The sequence below is a fragment of the Odontomachus brunneus genome, unplaced genomic scaffold, assembly GCF_010583005.1.
Source record: "Odontomachus brunneus isolate Ranch 3 - 2012 unplaced genomic scaffold, Obru_v1 Obru_scaffold_019, whole genome shotgun sequence".
Classification (NCBI taxonomy): Eukaryota; Metazoa; Arthropoda; class Insecta; order Hymenoptera; family Formicidae; genus Odontomachus; species Odontomachus brunneus.
In genome coordinates, this window is record NW_022639469.1 from 568,867 (window position 1) to 588,877 (window position 20,011).

The 20,011-nt window shown below is 37.2% G+C and overlaps 1 protein-coding gene across 1 annotated transcript; it reads left to right on the plus strand.

The window, feature by feature from the left end:
* Positions 1 to 551: 551 nt before the first annotated feature.
* LOC116841861 (chymotrypsin-like protease CTRL-1) lies at positions 552 to 3,515 on the plus strand. The gene is made up of 4 exons (XM_032810294.1): positions 552 to 960; positions 1,805 to 2,146; positions 2,393 to 2,619; positions 3,351 to 3,515. Exons 1-4 carry the CDS (start codon positions 801 to 803, stop codon positions 3,513 to 3,515), a joined length of 894 nt encoding a protein of 297 aa, XP_032666185.1. The 5' UTR covers positions 552 to 800.
* Positions 3,516 to 20,011: the final 16,496 nt, after the last annotated feature.

Below are 20,011 nucleotides of genomic sequence, written 5' to 3' on the forward strand. Positions count from 1 at the left end.
CTCGTGCAACGACAATATGCAATATGCAATAAACTACCTCTCTTGTGTTTCTCAAAGCGTGGCATGAAGAAACGCTCGACTAGGCTTGGAGAAGTCATCATTCGTATTCAAGCTCATACAACAAATTTTGACAAATATTTCGAGCAGTACTTTGCTAGTAATACTCCATAAATTATTTTCCATTTCTTTAATAATTCTGAAATTTGTGTATAATTTCGGTATATCAGTCCTTAATATTATCTTCATTAAAACTTTAATTTTAGTTTACAAATTAAATACAATTAAAAATAGCACAAAGAAGGAACACGTATAAACATATAAATATGTTAACTTTGGCTTCATCTTTCATCTTTCATGTCGGTGTTTTTTCTCTACTTATCTCATGCGCGACTTCTCGTATAAATGTTATTCCCGTGTATAAATAGTGTTCGAAATTTCTAAAGCGCGCATTCAACTGCCGAGTAATGCATCAGTAACATTTATTGCTGTGACCACGGCATTTCCATCGAATCCAAAAATACTTAGGCGGAAGAGGCGTCTAATAGATCCGCGATGCGCGGCTCGAGCTGTACAAAGTAAATTTGGCAGAGCTAGAAATAGCGGCGTTGCCCACTCAGGAAGTAGTAATGACGATCGATTATTTTTACGAGCCAACCCTGACAAGTAGAAAAGGCGTTAGGGCTAACCTGCGAACGTTCTTTTTTTTACCTGGTCGTGCGAATAGTTTCTCCGGGCCGTGTTATGCCTGACTGACTAAATCATAAATAGCAGCGAGGCGCGTTAATATTCTCTAGTTCACCATGGATTACCGCAGCGCGAGGACTTTCGCGTTTTTCCTGATCGCCTTGACGTCGTGCGGAGATGTCCGTCCTCGGTCGCGAGCCGAAAACTACGACGCGAGAAAGATCGCTAGCTACATTAATAAATTCCCATTCAAGTACGAATCTCCTTTATCCAGCAGTGAGTATGAGCAGAGCTCTTTTCCGATAACTTGCGAATGCGGTTGTGATAAATGATATCTTCATTGTTCGTTGGACGTACGCACAAAATGCACGACCTATGCCTATGGAGAAAATATTGTAGTAAAAATTACAATAAAATTTATGCAATCTTGGACTTACAGTAATTATGACTAAAATTACTATATATTTATTTGAAAATATAATGCGCGTTTTTGTACTAAAAAATAATTAACTTATTTAAATGGATGATTATTTGAATATTTTCTATATTATAGGCAAAAAATTGGTCGTTTTAACGCGAAATTAAAACAATTTGAGGAAAAAACATTGTGAAAAAAGAAATATTATTTTAATGTAAATCTTATTACAATATCTTCTTGAATGTTTTGATTTATTTTAAAATTGATTATACAATTGAAGAAAAAATATAAAAAAATAAAAAATGTTTATTTAATAGGTACTAATAACATATTTATTTATACTAATAAATAAATAAAAATATATATGTATGCTGAGGAAATTTTTTTCCAAATAAGAAAATATACGTTTTGTTAAAACTATAATTTTTCATAAAAGTAATTGTTCATTCTATACTTTTTTTATTTTATAAATGAAATAATTTAGATTTAAATAAATACGTTATTAGCACCAAAACCAAATAAAGATTTTTATCTTTAAAATATTTTTTCTCAGTGTACAATAACCCTATACGGAAAAATATTGTAACAAAAATTACGTTAATTTACTGAGATTTTCTCTTTTCATATTTTTATTCTCGCGTATTTTTTGTAAGAGAGTCTACTGTTTTCTTTTGCGAATATTTTATTTTTATCGTCGCAAAGCCAAGTACACAGAGAGGATAGCGGGCGGAAGTTACGCGAACGAAGGTCAATTTCCGTTTATGGCCGTCGTACATCGGTTGATCGACGGCAGGAGGGTGGCACAATGCGGCGGCACCATCATATCGGAAAGATGGGTTCTGACTGCGGGCCATTGCGTCGCGAAGCGCCCGAGACGGTTCTTCGTGATATTCGGGATCGTTGACAAAACCGGGATCGGTTACGACGTCAATAAGGGGCCCGGAGTTGCGATGATAACAACGTCGGCCTTGGTGCACCCCAACCACTTCTTCAGCAGGAACGACATTGGATTGTTGCATATGCCACGAGATATTCCATTTTCAGGTAAAAAGAGTTCGCCAATGCCTCAAGTCGATCGCGCTAATAAATATGTCGATGATGGAAGGCTTGAAACATATGTTGTAAATCGAAGCAAGAGATTCGAGAAGCGGGAGTGATGCTCCGTATTACAGAAGGAGAGAAAAGGATCTCGAATCGTCCAAAGTTGAAGTTTGTAATCAGTTTTTACCTATCAGGTCCAGCTTATGATCGCTGAAGACAAAACGGCGAAGAGTTCCCTGCGTGTTTCAGACAAAATTCAACCGATACATTTGGCCGGTCCGAAGGAGATGAAAGTCATGACCAATGCTACCGCTTACGTGGTCGGTTGGGGTCGTGATGGTTACGGTTTCACGGGTACCAAAAGACTGAAGTATGCCTTAATGCCATTGATCTCGAAACGAAAGTGCACCGCGTATTGGCGAGTGGACTACAGAAATATATGCACAATACCAGGACTCGGGAAAAACGCCTGTCAGGTATGGTGCGCATGTCGTGTAAACTCTTGGTGGTGGTTAGAAGTTTCGTACACAAATTGCTGCAACCGTAGTCGTAAAAGAAAATTCACATCTCGAAAGCAGAAAAGCAGAAGCCAATAAGAATTGCGCTGGTAAAAAAGCAGAAGCTATTGACTACCAGTGCGAGTTGTGATTGGCTTCTACCTTTTTACTTTGTTTTTCTAAGATATGAATTCTCTTTAAGACATAAACTTTAGCTAAAGTATCGATTAGGATATTACTTTACGTTTTATACTTCGGAAATAATACGTATCTTTAAACCAGATCACTTGTGCTGTACATCATTCTTCAAGATCTAAACTACTAATTTAAGCAAAAATGAAAATCCCAATTTTTTGATCGTTTAAGGTGGTCTAATCCGCATCAGACAGTTGGAGATTGAGTTTTGCGAATTAAAGATTAAAACGTGTATTTATTTTTATTTTTTAATTTATTTCTTTTTATACTGTTTAGAAAATTAATCCTTTAGTACAACATACATAATTAGTAGTTGATTACATAATAATGAAACATAATCAATTGGTCACATTAAAATGAAGTAAGATCAAGATCGGTTAACTCGTTCGATTCTAATCTCTAAATTATAATTTATAATTTAAATGAAATTTAAATAGATTTTAGAGAACTTATTAATTGCTACTTTTTAAATAAATTTATTCATTGTATTTCGATGTATCCTCTTCCTCCCCCAGGGCGATAGTGGAGGACCTCTGTTTATTATGAGGAACGATCAACCACTGCAAATTGGCATCGTGAGCTACGGAGACGCGCATTGTCCGAGTGGTAAACCCGGAGTATATACTAGAGTAGCAGCGTTTGCAGAATGGATACAAGATGTCACTGGAGTAGAATTGTAGAGAGATTTGTTAATAAACAAATATTACAATACGAAGAGATACTGTATATTCTTTCAAATATTATATATATATATATATATATATATATATATATATATATATATATATATTCTTTCAATATTATAATACGAAGAGATACTATATTTTCGACTGCGATTGCATCCCCTGGTAAAAAAAGTTTATAGAGAACGATAGAATAAAATAATCATTTTTTATCGTTTTGAATATGGATTTTGGTTTGTGAATTTACAAAATATGAATAGTATTCTATCGTATACAATCATGTACAATAGAATATTCTATCGTATACGATAGAATACAATAGATAGCGATAGAATTTCTATCGTTAGTTTCCTATAGAATATAAAATCGTGTTTAACCAGATAAAATACAATAGGATTTATATCTGAACTTGTGAGCGAGAACGATACAGCTTAAAGAAAACGATTCAAAATAATAGCGTTATCAATTTGAATCGTTTTCTTTAAACTGTATCGTTCTCGCTCGCTCGTTCAGATATGAATCCTATCGTATTTTATACACGATTTTGTATTCTATAGAAAACTAATGATAGAAATTTTATCACTATCTGTTGTATTCTATTGTATACAATAGAATACTATTCACATTTTGTAAATTCACGAACCAAAATCCATGTTCAAAACGATAGAAAATGATTATTTTATTCTATCGTTCTCTATAAACTTTTTTTACCAGGGTCTGTTATTTTATTTTCCATCGTATGTAATTATCTTTTTTTAAACTTCGCGTTCCTTCTTTTCACATTGTTACATATTTTAGTACATAAAACGCTATCTTTTATACGCTAAGAACTTTCTCTCATTACTGCAAAACGCACATATTCTCTTTAGTTCGTAATTGAGGTGAAAGATAATTACAAGTGATTCTCTTCCAAGTCGATTTATTATCCGTTAAATAGTTTATTTGACAAGAAACTTTCTTTTTATAAAAGGACTTTCGAGAAGTTTAGTATTAATAAAGATCTGCCTGACTCATCAATAAATCGTATTATTTAAAAATGAAACTGTGACTTGCTGTTGAGTATACTATTGAGTATATCATTCAAGAATTGAGTTTTTTCAATCTATCGTAGATATTCTTAACACTGAGTATTTAAGAGGATGCTAGAGTGGACGACAAAGCGTCGATAACGTAGAGGCGATCATCAAAAAGTAGAAAAAGTTATCATTATTTACGTTACTGATTTTATGTATACTAGAACAATACATGCGCGCGCTTCGCATGTAATAAAAAACAATAAAAAATGTAAAATAAAAATAAAATAAAAATTAAATTAAAATATACTTTAATTAATTAATAATTATAGGGAGAGACAGGGAGAGATAGGGAGAGACGGGGAGAGACAGGAGAGGCAGGAGAGACAGGGAAAGACAGAGAGAGACATATCTCTTTTGTATTTTTTTCGTGACCTAACCAACGCGACACACACACACACACACATACACACATATACATATATACATATACACATATATACATATACACATATATATATACACATATACATACATAAAATCAGTAACGTCAGTAAATAATGATAACGTTTTGACGATTACTTCTACGTTATCGATGCTTAGTGAGTTTGTCGTCTACTCTAACATTTCTTCAAAAATTATATAAAAGTTATGACTTATGTTAAAGAAAAGAAAGAAAACTCGAGAAATCCAACTTCAAAACGTAATACATATAACATCAAGACAATTTTGACGAAAATTACTTGTACTTATTAAAAACACTTGTATGGTAATTGGTAAATGAACATTCATTAGTTTCCTTAGGAGTAGCAAGAAGATCTAACTAGCTTACCACAGATGGATAAGTACGATTGATAGTGAAATGAAGATAGAGACGATGAATAGTCGGTCTTTTTCTCATTTTACAGGTTTAGCACGGATATAAACCAAACGACTTAACTGATAGAGTTAGAAAGTTAGTGTAATCAATGCGTTTTATATCAATTCCTTCGGAGAACTTATTAAATCTCATGATGGAATTCGTTTTGTTCGCTCCTTTTAAGTTCAGTTTTATCTTTAAATTTTAAATTTAACTTTTCTGTAACTCTCTTTACGCTAAAGAAATAGGGATTTCGAGTTTTTTAAACTATAATTATAGTTTTGGAATTTTTTAGTATCTAGATTCGTGAAATTAAATATTATTTATATTAAGAAAATGTATAACTAAAGTATAAACATATTAATGTTAACTTCGTTGTATTACCGACAGTGATCGACAAGTAACTCTACACAATATCGACTATGAGTAAGCTTGATTGGCTGTGGTTACATAGTAGATAATTAAAAAAAGAGCGGGCAGACGGCGAAAAATAGACGGAGTTTCTAATGCTCAAATATACAATATATTCATAAATAAGAAAAGAAGAAATTCTTTTGGTGTAGCGACTTTCAAGCTTCTCTTTAAGGCTACTTAACTCAGACTCAAACCGTAGTTAGCCAAGATCAAACCACATTTAGCTGAGACATAAACCCATTAAGTGTTCGAGTTTTTCGACGATATCATCCAGATGACTCTAAACGGGCCTTTTAATTATGTTTAAGAGAATCGGTATTTATTTTGTGATCTTTGGTCTGTTCTTTTCAGTTGCACTGCTGAACTAGTGCAATAAGTTAAAGTGAGACAAGTATATATTTTCTCACTCTAACTTATTGCACCAGTTCAGCAGCGCAGCTGAAAAGAATAGAGCAACTGCTAAATGGCACCAGACTTTTTATCAGTCATATTAAAACGATTTAACATTTCGTTGGCTGGAATCAAAAGAACTATTTCTTCTCTTTCTTTCAAACTAAATTTATTTTCCTGCAAAAAAATATATATTTCAGAAGTTCTTTCTGTAGGATATAAATCTTAACAACTATTTTTGAAAATATATCAGAGCTATCCAACAAACCAACTAGTTTTTCCAAATCTAAAATTTTCCTCACGTGCTTTGAGAACAACAAATTAGTCACTCTAAAATTCTTATTATGGTAACAATTATACTACTATAATGACTATACAACTACAGTAATGTATATTAATATGGCATACATTGTATATAATTTGTGTAAATATTGTAAAAATTATTGATATAGACACAGAAAAGAATTTGGTTGTATTAATAAAATATCCAGGGTGATGTAAACGAACCAGAGTGTCTAAACCAGAGTGACTGAAGTTACTAGAATTCTGTTTAAGTTAACAAAACTAAAACTTTCAATTGTCTCAAGTTGCACAGTTGCAAGTTTTGATTAATCAGAAATCTTGTTAATTTGAACAGGATTTTAGTAAATTTACCAGGAATTCTAGTTCTGTGAAGTGAGATAACTTCATAAAATGAGATATTCCTTTTCCCAGCTCGCATTGAAAAGTACATAGACACTAAAGCAACATGACATTTCACCGATTCACCGCGCCGAACTTTTGCCTCGATGCGGATCGCCGCGTTGCATTATTCGGCGCAGCGTGTTGCGTGGAGTGCATATCATGCTTTAAGCGTAACCACGCTCCTTTGGACGCGTACATAGTAATCACGGACGCTCGGTACATTTAAAATGTGATTAAAGCGGTTACGGATGAGAGTCGGCGCGCGATTGCGGCGCTGATAAAAGTCGCTGGGGAAACGGAGGCGAGGAAAGGTGATGAGATACGATTTATAATTGTCCGGCGTAAATGCAGAACGAAGTTGTACCGGGGTGTCTCGGACAGAGCTATTACCGCAATGCCGTGGCGGCTACGGAGAGGTCTTCTCTTGCGGGTTTAACCGCCCGAGCTCGACGACGATACACTGAGATTGCGGCTTCCTGAATGCAGCGGCGCTGCAACGCGAGAAAACGCGGAGGAATTGCACTCCCGGGTATTCGCCGGTCTCTAAGAGAGATATATACACAACTCGGTATAACAAAGAATGTTTGTTCCACGTGTGTAAAATTTGAAAATCTCCTCGCTTCGTCTCGGTTTTCCCACCTGATGGTAGGCTTCTTCTCGCCTGGCGACGCATGCTCGAAACTTTGTCTCGAGTTTGGCGAATCGCGGATCCAGGAGTCGCGTGAACGCAGTGAAAATGTATCGCAGACCACTTATTACTGAAGTCATAATTGAAATGTTGACCCGTTCATTAACATATTCCGGATTCTTTTAATTCAGCGTATAATTTGCGACAATTCTGGTCTGGTGCAATTTAGTGCGGCGGATTGAGGGACAGGGATGTTCTTTCTTAAACAAAGGCCCTTGCTTTGTGCTTGCGAAGAATTGTGCTGGCCAAACACAAGGTTAATTCAGCTGATAATATAAGCGCTTTTATGTGTAGCGGCAGACGTACCATTTTTATACATTTTTACACGCCAATTTTACGGTCTACTGAAGCGACCATGTATGACGCAGCCATGGCACCCCGGCCATTCTTCGGCCCGTCTTTCGTGGATTCGTGTAAAAATTCGTGTGTGGGAACGTCAAAACATTATTTAGCGCTCTGTTTTCAACAGTAAGACGATGAGAGATATGCGTTTTTATAAATTGTATTCAAGTTTTATTTTCGTTCGATTTTTTAATACTTTTGACAGGAGTATGCGAAGAAAATGCTGTTGAATTAATAGGTTTAATCAACAACGCTGTAATTGATGTACATTTTCTTTATTCCAAGTAAAATTACAGAAATTTATACTTAAGTTATTAAAACAGTATATGACGTATTATTGTCAATAATATTGCTATTGTATCAAGAAGATTTACTGCAATTATGGCAATTCTGTTGATACAACAGCGTTTTTTTCCGCATATTATTTGACTTAAATTTCGATATGTACTTTTGTGTAATTAGACTTTTATGCTTTATTTTTGTGTTTTTATTGATTAGGGTTCGGAAAAGGATCGAAACATCCGGGCTTATTTATCTTGACGATATTGATTGAAGAAAACAATTCTTTTGGATTGTTTTGTTATTGCACTAACTAAAATCCATGCATTAATTCTAATTGCCCTTTGATCCTTAAATCTTGTTATATATAATAATTATTAATCAAAAAGAGTCTTAATTTATTTAATAAATTGTGTCGTTGAATCAAATTTACAAAGCGCACCTGTTCGATAGGCCGATTTACAGAGACGCGCATTGTGTATTTATATACGACAGTGTCAGCTAATCTAAATAGAAGTGCCATGTGTACACACACATTCTCGCGCGGCGAAAGTAGCCGGTCACGATTTAACATCCCTCATTAACCCAGTTAATAATAGCCTGCGTCCTCAGGAAATTGAATTCATCTTAATAATTTCAACACCATGCCTTCCGCTATACATTTTTACTGTATCTCGAGGTCAAATTATGTTTTCCAATAAATAATCTGATCAGCCGCACTAAGCCGTCATTACTTGCATTATGCACTTGTGCATATGAACCGAATTGTACATGTATTAGAATTAATTTCCTAATTGCAATCAACGACGTAGCAAAAATCGATATAAAATGTACTACAAAAATAACTTGCATTTTTACGTTCACTAAGAGAAATTATCCGATAAAAAATTAACAAACGAATATTTAACAAAATTCCGATAAATTTTTGTATCCGATCAGGAAACATCTGATGGGAAATATCGGTTCATAATTTCTTGACAGGTTTATATGATGAAACGCCATTATGATTGGGAGTATCCGATTAAATTTAACCGGATATCCTGATCGGATATAAAAATTGATCGGAATTTGGTCGGAAATATCCGTTTGTTAATTTTTTATCAAATAATTTCATTCATTGTAAAGTTCATCATCCACTTTAGCATTCTCTTAATATTATTCTTCCTCGTTTTGTCTCCCTTCGTTAGAGATAAATATCAATCATCCGGGAAACCATCTCACCTCGAGAATTTTATTTCGAGCCCAGCAGTCTTTCTATGTGCGATCTGAGAGCATGAACGTTATTATTGACCGTTGCACTCGACGGCTGATCCAAGCCTGTCGTAGATAAACACGGGAACGTTTTGCGGAGCTCGACGTCTTCCTCTTCTTCCACGTCGTTGTCGTCGTCGTCGTTGTAGAAGGGGGAGGGGTGGGAGGGAGGTTAAAAAGACGGCGATTAGTCAAGCGAAATCGTCCATCGCGTCTGAACATACGAAGAACACATGCGACTTGAGTTACGCGGCACCTCTCGAAATAGAGAGAGAGGAGCGAGGAAGGCGGACAGATAGAGATAGAGGGAGCGAAGGGGGCAGAGAAGGGGGAGGAAGCCGGCGAGACCGAAAGTACCGACTCGACATTCTTTTCGGCTAACCGCCTACTTAATTAAAACAACATTAAGCCGGCCGGCTTGCGCCGAGAACGACGCCGTCCATGGACCGTGCAACAGACAGACGAAACGAGAAGGAGTTGCGGCGGAACGCGAACGGGTGGGGTAGGAGGGAAACAGTCGTGGAACGGCTTTTAAATCTCGGCTGCAACTGCCGCCACGGCCGCCGCGCGCATCGAGGTACACTCGTAAAACGCGCTGCTTATTAAATTAGCTGTGTCCAATCAATTCGCGGATTTGTGGAATCGCGAGTTCGGGAACGGAAGGGAGACGTTTCGATGAACTCGCCACCGTGTTCTCTGTTAATGAAGATGTTGTGAGACCGGGAGGGGCTACTCTCTCTTTTTAAAAATAAACTTTTACGTTAAATAACGTTGTATGAAATACAATACTACTTTCAGTTTCTAGCATAAAATGCTGATGTTATTCTAAAAATTTTGTCTCGTATATTCGACATTTTTTTCGCTTTTCATTTTTTATTTGCTTTGTAATTTTTAATTTTAACGTAATATTATAATTTTTGTGTATATTGGCTATTGTTTTACTAAGTTTTGTTAATGTTTTATTAAAAAAAAGGAATTTTTTTAAATTTTTGGTTAAAAATATCCCAAACTTCAATGACGTAAACTTTATTCTTTATTCTTCTCCTTTTTTCTTTCGTGTTACTTGGCGTTTTTCTTTTTATTTATTTTTATTAATATATTATTATATTTTTATTATTTATATTATGTAATCTGGTTTTAACAGCCGCGTAGTCATTTCCCTTTCTTTTTCCTCAATTTTTAATTTAATCCCTTCCTTTTCTCTTTTATATATTTTTTTACTAATTCCTTCATTCTATTATTATTATTATTTAATATTATAGCAAAAGCAGTCATAAAAAGTTTTACCTTAAGACAGTAAGCCAAGAATCGAAGAAAAAGTTGGCCCGACTCTATGTAGTAAGCAAAGTGAATGTTTTTTAATTTAACATTTTTTATTGAAATGCTAAACTCACTAGGATCCAGAATTTATTTTGAATAAATTTGATGCTTATGATAAATTTATAATAGATTATATAAACATGAAATATTTGGAACAAATAATACTCACATGTATACAGTACTTTTCTGTGTTTATGTGTGTGTATATTTGTCTATCTATCTACTTATCATGTATCCTCTTCTTCTTTCTTATAATTTAATGATCACTGCGATGTCGAGACGTGGCAAGCAAAGACCGCTTTATTAATTTATGCGCACCTGTCGGGCGAATCGAGTGAGCGTATCGCATTAGTTATTAGAATTTGGCAGCGTTTCGCTATGTGTCATGACGCCTTCACGCTTCGATTAGTGTCGAGTAGCCGCGATCCTTACTGTTTGTTTAACACGACACACGTTGGGCGCGGGAAGATCACGTAAAAATGACGGGAAAGCAAGTTTGTTGAGTCGTGTGTCAGTCGTGCGAGCTCCGAGTGTTACGCCATCATCCCACGTGCGAACTATTTATCACCTGGCGCCCGTTCAAACGTTTACTGTCAGAAGCGTTGTATTAAATCAAATAACTAATAGGCAGGTGTGCGAGCACAACAAAGTTAGGCTATACAAAAGAAGGAGAAGAAGTCGATGAAGACACCTGATTAACCAGCCAACGTTATCAACTCTGATCCCTTTATGTACCTGCATATCTGTATTTATCGTTTAACTTTCGAGACCGTCCTCCTGATGCCACATTTTATTTCTTCCACTCGTGCACAAGGGAGGATTAAAATTCGAGACCGCTAATAATATCGCGAACGATCACGATATTATTACTTCGGGCTGAAGATCAAACAGCCGCTGAGTTTGGCGGCTGAATGTGGAATACACGCGCGCGCCCATTTAGCGACACCCATCTGAAGGCAGACCTCTGTGCGCGAATCTGCTCTTTGACGTTACTCGCGCCCACTCGTGCCGTTTAAACCCGTGTCCAATTTACGCGCGACGTTTAGCCCCTCGACGGCGCGGAGCGGCGCTCGATTTCCCGCTCAGGTGACGGGTGGACGCGCGCGCGTTTCCGCGAAATCGAGCCGTTCAATACCGTTTACGTAGCGTACCGCGAGTGGCGAACAGTAATGGGCTAACAGAGTCTCTCGCCGGGGCTACAAATAGCGAGCGCACGCTAGCCAATTAAACGCGAGGGGGCTCTCTTCACGGCCGTGACACTTAGCGGCCTTAAGTAGCGAGATTTAGAGACGGCAGGTGCTCTCCGATACCGGAGAGGCTACCCTTCGTCCTCCACCGCCACCAGCACCACGCCATCACCTCCTCCTAGTCGTCTTCCTCCCCCGCCGACCTCTCGCAGTTTCCCTCTCGGGCGCCCTGAGGAAAAACACGTGAATGCCTGCCGCTTTGGCAAGCACCGCCTCGCGTATTAATAATGAGCGCTTGACGCCGCGCCAAGCCAAGCGCCCGGCTTTCACGTCTTCTCGAGAACCGGAGAGCTGACGGCCGAGCCGGATGAGGAATCTCGTCGGAGCTCTCCGAGCCACGCGATGTGATGCGATGTGATGCGATACGATGCGATGGGAAGCACGCGCGCGAACGAAGGCGCGAGTCCCTGCAGCACTTTCCTCCTCCTTCTTTTCCTCTTTCCTTCCTTCCTTCCTTCCTTCCTTCCCGATTATTTTATCCTGTGGGAATCCGTAATTGAAGAGACAAGTGTACGAAGGTAACACATTCGCGTCATGTTCCCATGCGGATCGAGTCGTCTCTGTCTCAGATGAATTGGACATTTTTCATTTCGCGCGTCGTCTTAAGGCCCATCTACATTGATCACAATGTCGGTTGCGACGTTTGCCGCAAACTCATGGCATGAATTGCTGACTTCGTTGATACAGCTAATCGGTATGGTACACTCGTGACCAGATAGGTTGTTCATTATTTTTAAATGAGTTCTGAAACGCATACGACTTGTACAGTGAAGGAATTTTCCTGGAACACAAATGTTTTAGTCATTTTTCCTTGGTTATCGGATTTAGTTATCGCAAAGCAAGAAGGTCACATCTAAAATATATATCTTGATTAGTAGTTCTGGGATTTTCGCAAGAGATCTCCGCAGTTCTCCTGCTAGCTTAATTATGAGTCAACTTTGTCCGCTCATATTTCAATCATTTTATGAATGGAAGTTGATTTTGTTATTCGAAAGAGTATGTCATATACTTGTAAGAAACTTCATTCTAACTAATTGCTTTATTCATTCACAAGATAGGAAATATTAACACAAAATTTTGAGATGCTCAAAAATTTCTTTTGCTACATTACTAAATCAGTTTTTTATATTTCTTAACTGTAATATTATTCCGATTTCAATGAAACTTAAGAAAAAGTATTTACGTTTTAAAAGGACCATTTTACGATTTTGTATTCACTGTCCCTCTCAAGATAAATACTAAAAGAAGCACATGAGAGCAATATACCCCTAAGTCATTCAGACCAGGTTTCCCCTACTGATCAGCTGCTTTGAGTTTCTACGAATGTATGAGGAACATATTCAAACAAGTAGATGTACATAAATTTGGCAGTAATTTACTAATTACTTTGTAAAAGTTATATCCTTCATAGTAATTCATATAGCACTTACATATTTATAACATATAATTATGAAATAGGAATACGAAAAAAATGCACAAAGAATCATCAAAATTAAATAGTATGTCATATAAAATGTAATATGAAAATCTCAGTGTAATCTTGTAAGTTTGTTGCTACATCAATTTACAAAAATTTATATTATTATATGAAGCATATTTAATGATTAATTCGATACACACGCTATGTTTGCTTCATTAATGCAATTAAAAAAAAAAATAAATTTTCCATTACTGATTATCTCACAATCAGAAAGGTCTGTTTGGAGGAGAGATATAACGAAGTCCAAATCGACCTTCGCACATTATCGTATACCACCTTTTCGTTTCTACGTCTACGCCTCTATATCTACGTTTGCGACTAGTACGCGGCACTACACGAGTGGATCAATTTCACCTGGTGGAAAGAAGGAAGGTTAGGACGCGACGTGCGCGGGTGGGAGCGAGAGGTCCTAATTGCGTGCGTGCCGGTTCGCGGAGAGTCGCTCGTATGCGAAAGAGAGCCCCCCGTGCGTTCGTATCAAAGATGGCGAAAAAGTATGAGGCGGTCTCTGATATCAGGGGTAAAATAACCGCTTACAAGTACGTACTTAGCGAGTCGTTACGCCGCGCAGCGGAGCGTAGCTCCTTCGGGAACTCGCCACGTTCATTCGCCACAGTCGTTGTGCTCCGTGTACATTGCGCCCAATCGTTTCACCCAATATATGCCTGTACGTACGCACGCACATACGCGCGTCTCTGTATTGGCCGGCAGAAGGAAAAAAAAAAACGAGGGAGAATGCACAAAAGGAAGACCGTCGTGTCTTTGCCGATCGATTTCTTTTGGTATCGTCCAAGTTCAGCCGGGAGACTGCACGCGCTTGCGAGTAATTTTTGTACCTTCACAGATCACTATAACAATATAGCAGTCGGTATAGTGATACAATTGTCGTCATAATGGTATACAATATAGCTATTGATACGTGGTATTAAAGTTCCTCATATAGTAGTACAAAAGTTGATATAGTTGTTGCTTAGTATTAGTCATCACTATATACACAGAGAAATATCATCTTATACTGCTAAGAAAAGCTCAGTTTACTTTCCATCTTTTGTACAGTGACCGATATAGTTGTTGAGAACAATGACTATGTTATTTGTTATTGTATTATTTAGTAATAACAGAGACAAAAGAGTATTAGGGAAACAAACTGGTTGAACCCATTAACGGCCCTATTTTCCCGTTTCCCCTTTCGCTTTGACTCTCGTGCGATAGTCTGATCCATTTTTTGAACGGCGAATGATCGACCAGGCGGTATTTTCGTGGCGAGTCGCACGCTATTGGCCGGCGCGGTAGCATCCGATACTCTTGCGGTCGTATTCTCGTTTCCCTTTCAAGGTTTTCATTGGACAATGATCAGCTGCGTCTGTCAGGTGTCTCAATAAAGGCACGGATATAAATTCTTCCCCCTTATTTTCAGCGGATGGATCAGCAATTGAGTGCCGCGGGATCTTTCATTCGGGCTTCACCTTTTTGGTTCCTAACGTTAGTTCGGGACGAGAATTGGAGAAAAAGGAGTAAACAGGTGGCTGGCATATTCTTAATATTCGTATAATAATAGTATAACTCCCTTAGGAAGCCTCCCTATCGGTGATCTAAGCCATTTATGCTTCTTTATGAGGCAAAGTTCGACGAAAAGCTTTCTTTATACTTCTTCACATTGATTTAGCCTTCCACATTGCGTTACACAAGTATATTAGGTTGGTGTAATAAAAATTTGTCATTCTTTTATTAAATTCTTGTAGGAATTCGGGCATTAACAGGGTAATTTAGATATTAAAGAATATTAAAAACTTTGGTATAAGAAAAAGTTTGATATTAAAAAGTTGGACGTTGATAGGAAATTTATTTTGGATATTAAAAATAAAGTCTAAAGTCTATCTGCGTGTGTATCAGACGTGAAAAACGGGTTGCGCAAAAATGAATCGCTTGAAATTAGCCCTCTAAGGACCGGTATTTTAATGATAGTTTAAACTTAGATTTCAACTTGAACTCTGTTTAAACAAAACAAACACGTTGTTAGAATAGAATTCAAGTTTAAACTGCTACTGAAAAACCGACCCTGAAAGTACGCTGCACGCGGAGGGTGTCTACTGTTACCGGTCCGGCGTCTACGCGGAGAGATCATTGTCGTCACTTTTCAGTTCTTCTCCGATGTTTATGCAAATTCGATGGAAACTTCATCGCCGTTTCAAACCAGCAGCAGCAGCAGCGAGAACAAACGCGCAGCGGGCAATTAAACTCGTTGCTAACAACTTGCAACTCGAGTCTCGTTACCCGAACGGAGGCTCGGACGCGATGTCTGGGGTAGATAGGCGAACGTATGCACGCCACAAATTAAATGTTTGGCATAAACCAACGAGGGGTTGATACTTGCAATTAGTACACACTCGGAGAATATCTTTTCCTCTTTTATCCTCTTCCTGCAAATATTTCCGTTCGCGTCGCGCGCGCGCGGAAATCCCGCCCGTTCTTCTTCGTTACCTCCGCTCGCAACTTCGCGCGTTCGCAACTTCACCGAGCGTCGCAGTGGATCTCTTGAGCCGATCGTTTCTAGGTATTAACGCGTGATTCACATCGCAAATATGAACTCGCATTATGATCTTTACTTCGCGCTTCATTTAGCGCCATGAGACTAATTGTAACAGTCTAATGTCGTTAGCGCGTCTAATGAAGATAATATTCAATGTCAATATAAGATTTGTGAATGAGGATTTGTGAGGACTAAAATTATATTTGGCGTAAAACGCGTATATGGACGAATTAAAAAAAGAAATGTTCTCATTATTAGATAATGAGAACTACAATATTAATAGGCTAACGTGAATCACAAATCTGATTCTTTGCATAGTGTCTTCGTTATGTTTTACCGCGACAGTTTTCTCATCAATTTATTGGAAATGAATAAATGTACTTAAAATAATATTTCTCTGAAATAATTAATTTATTTTAAATTATTTAATTCATTTGGAATTACTTTTAATCGCACTTTTAAAGTGTGATATCAGTTCATTTTCTTTCGATTTTAAATAATGCTGGGTGAGAAACACACTTTTAAAATGAACACACTTTTTAAATGAATCATTAACGTATTCTGCATAAAGGAAAATATCATTCTATTGCTAAGACAAACAATTACTCATTTTACTTTTCTTCACTTAAATAATGGTTATCTTCAACAAAAAATATTTTCTTGATAATAGTTTTAAAATATACTCATCATAAATTTTAGAACAACACATTATGATATACTTAAAAGAAAAATTTATTTTTTTTATAAAGATATAAAATTTTATCGAAGAAAAAATTGGTTCGACTCTATGTAGTAAACAAGCTGAATTTCTCTTTAAATTTAATATTCTCGATTGTGTGAAATATTAAATTTATTAAAATTCAGACTACATTTTGAATTTAATGCTTGTGATGAACTTAAGATAGATTTGCGGGTATATAAATTTATAAAATATTTAAATAAGTAACATTTACATGAATGCAGTATGTATTTTTGTTGTATAGTATTATAGAACAAATCACGCGCCAAAGTCGAAAATCGCTGCTTTTCAAGAATTGGTATGCATTTTCATGTGCCGACATAACGAATTCTCCAAACTACGACAATTATCACAAAACGCGCGATGTGTATCCACGATTATGCTGATAAATAGTAGAATGTTATAGAAAAGAATATGAATCTCCTATCACGGTTTTAGTACGATAAGTAAAGTACCCACGAATTACAGTGACATCGTGAAAGAAAGTTACAAAAAGTCGTATCTCGCCCGAGACCGCGGTAAGGAACGCGGGGAGGAAGTGGGCGAGTTATAAGCGTTAAAATTGCAAAATTGCGCCACCATTGTGCGGCGATCGCACAGTCCAAACTGTCTCGAAGGTTTTTGACGTTTATGGCGGTGTGTGATTTACGATTTATTTATGCCACGGACTCCTCTTTGTAATAATAATACCAGACATGGAAGAGAGACAGGGAGAGCTGGAAAAGGAAGGAGAGAGAATCTCAGCAGAGAGGAAGCTGCTCCTCTTATGGACAAACGACAACCATTTTAAGAGACCCTTAACTCTCTTTAGTGCTCCTGGGAACAACGGCAATCTCCATATAAAATTCGATTCTCGACGTTGAGTGCCTGTAGACAGATGAGTCGTCTCGGACTGTATGCGAGGGCGTGTCTCCCTTCACGGATGCATAAAAGTTGCACTAAGTAATATCGTAACAATGTGTTTAGAGCTGCTCGTTTCTCGCGACAGTGGCAACCGCTAGTCGCGAATCTCATATCTGACACCTCGCCAAGTGCACTCGTTACAGTTTCCTGCGACAGCTCCTTTTGAGACTTATTTGATGAAATCGCTTTTAATCATATCTTGAGAGAAAAATGTCTAAAAAATAGTGAATATTTATTTGCATTTTTTTTAAATATTAATACCCAAAATAGATACGACATTTGTCTCATAATTTAATTATTCTCTCTGGTGTATATTTTAATGCAATTTCTAATATTTTATATAATTTATATTGTCTACGTGAAAATAAATCGTGTATATACATCACATAGACAATATATAAATAATTCACCTAGACGTTATCATGAAATTTATAATACAAGCTTTGTTTCAATGATATTGCAATTGAATGAAGAAGTTTTATTCCAGTTATTGCGCCGATGATCAATTCTATTGATAAAACAGCATTTGTTTTCATGCACAAAAATTAGAGATCGTTACTTGTCGAGAGTGAGTGTAATGTTTCGTGTGTAGAATCGATTTTACGCTCATCGGCAACGCAATGAAATCCTAATTGTATCTTGCAATGAGTCGAAAACGACGTGTTAATATCCTAATGGAACAGCAATTTTCTGGCGCAATTTGAATGTCTCTCCCGGCCGTTTATCTGACGAATTATTCCCGCTCGTTTTTGCGGGTTCGAGCGAGCTTTATAAATCAATATTGCTACTGTTGATAAATGATTCGCCGTTTGCTCAAGGAAGGGAAAGCGACCGCGTGTCGAGATACGCAAGAGGACTGTTGTCCGTGTCTCGAAAATAAGAACAGAACGGCTCGGGGGCACGATTAATCACGCCGAAAAGAGCGCAGCCTTCCGGGGTTTTATTAACCAATTACTCGGGATGTAGTGTATTCGATGCTCCGAATAAATAGCCGGCGAACAGCGGCCGGAATTCATTAGCGGGTCGTTCTCGGCCACCAACGCCAACTTCATTATTCATACTTCGTATTTACGCGTCTATCAATTAGGGCGCCCAATTTGGAACGACGCGAAACAAGATCATTTCGCCGCGCCGTATCATCCCGCGCCAACAGTCTCCCGGCGCAGCCCGCACATTAATCTCTCCGTTTATATATTTCCGGAAAACACATCGCGCTTTCGCGAGGGAGACGAACGGAAAATCTACCATGCAGCCCAACTGTCGCCAAACGTGCACAAAGGAGGAAACACATGACCACTCCCCTGGTAGAAATGTAATGCAGGTTTCGATCGATTGCCGAACAGTTGTGTTAACTTTTGATTAAAGAGTAAAGCCACTTGGGATTCCAATCAAAATTTAACTCTTTTCTCGTAGTTACTGTGCACGAGAAATGCGCAAAATCTGAATCTTTACTGAATGAAAGTAGAACGAAAGTAGTGAGTGCACAAAAGAATATTCAATTGGCTATTAATCAAGCCTATTGTTCATAAAATGGGTAGGCTTGTTCTAGTAGTATTTTATTTTTGGTGCATACTTTCTAAATAAAAAATGTTTAATATTATTGAGAATTATAGCGCAGAAATTAATGCGTAATATATATTATACAAGCTAGACAAAGATCACAAATGCCGGTGGAAAGGGAATATAGCTGTCATTCAAATCTCTTATAAGAAGTTGCAGTCTTTGTATGTAAATTTATGCTTTTGACTCAGATCAGTTAGTTACATTTCTACTCGCAGAATAGAATTACAGGGAAAATATTAGTCCTAACCAACACAATAAGTACAGTAACTTAGTAAACATAATGACGTCAAATAACATATTAATAGCATATTTAACATTCTTGGCGTTATTAAAACGTCATTTAGCTCGGGAAGCCTTTAGTACTATTCTACAATAGGTATTTTAAGTCCTAAGCTTTAAAAAAATTACATCGGTTCTAAGCCTCAAGTCTTAAGCTTTAAAAGATAGGAGTTGGTCACCCTCGCTTAAGGCTTAGGGATTAGGACTTGGGGTAGCGCGAAAAATGCTCAAGGCTGGAAATACATCACAATTTAAAGCTTAAAGGCTTAGGACTTAAAATATCTATTGTAGAATGGGACTTAACCTCTTGCCCAAATTGTTACATAATTTCTGACAAAAGGCGTTTGTCGCGCTACCAAATGTTGCAATCCCTAACTTCAAGCGTCATTATGACTTTTGGCAGCACGTCTTTTGGTAGAAATTACGCAATTTTGTTCTTACAGAGCAAAAAGCTAGAAGTTTACTATATCTATTGTGGATTGGAGCTCATGAAGCTATTTGGGCAGATTTCT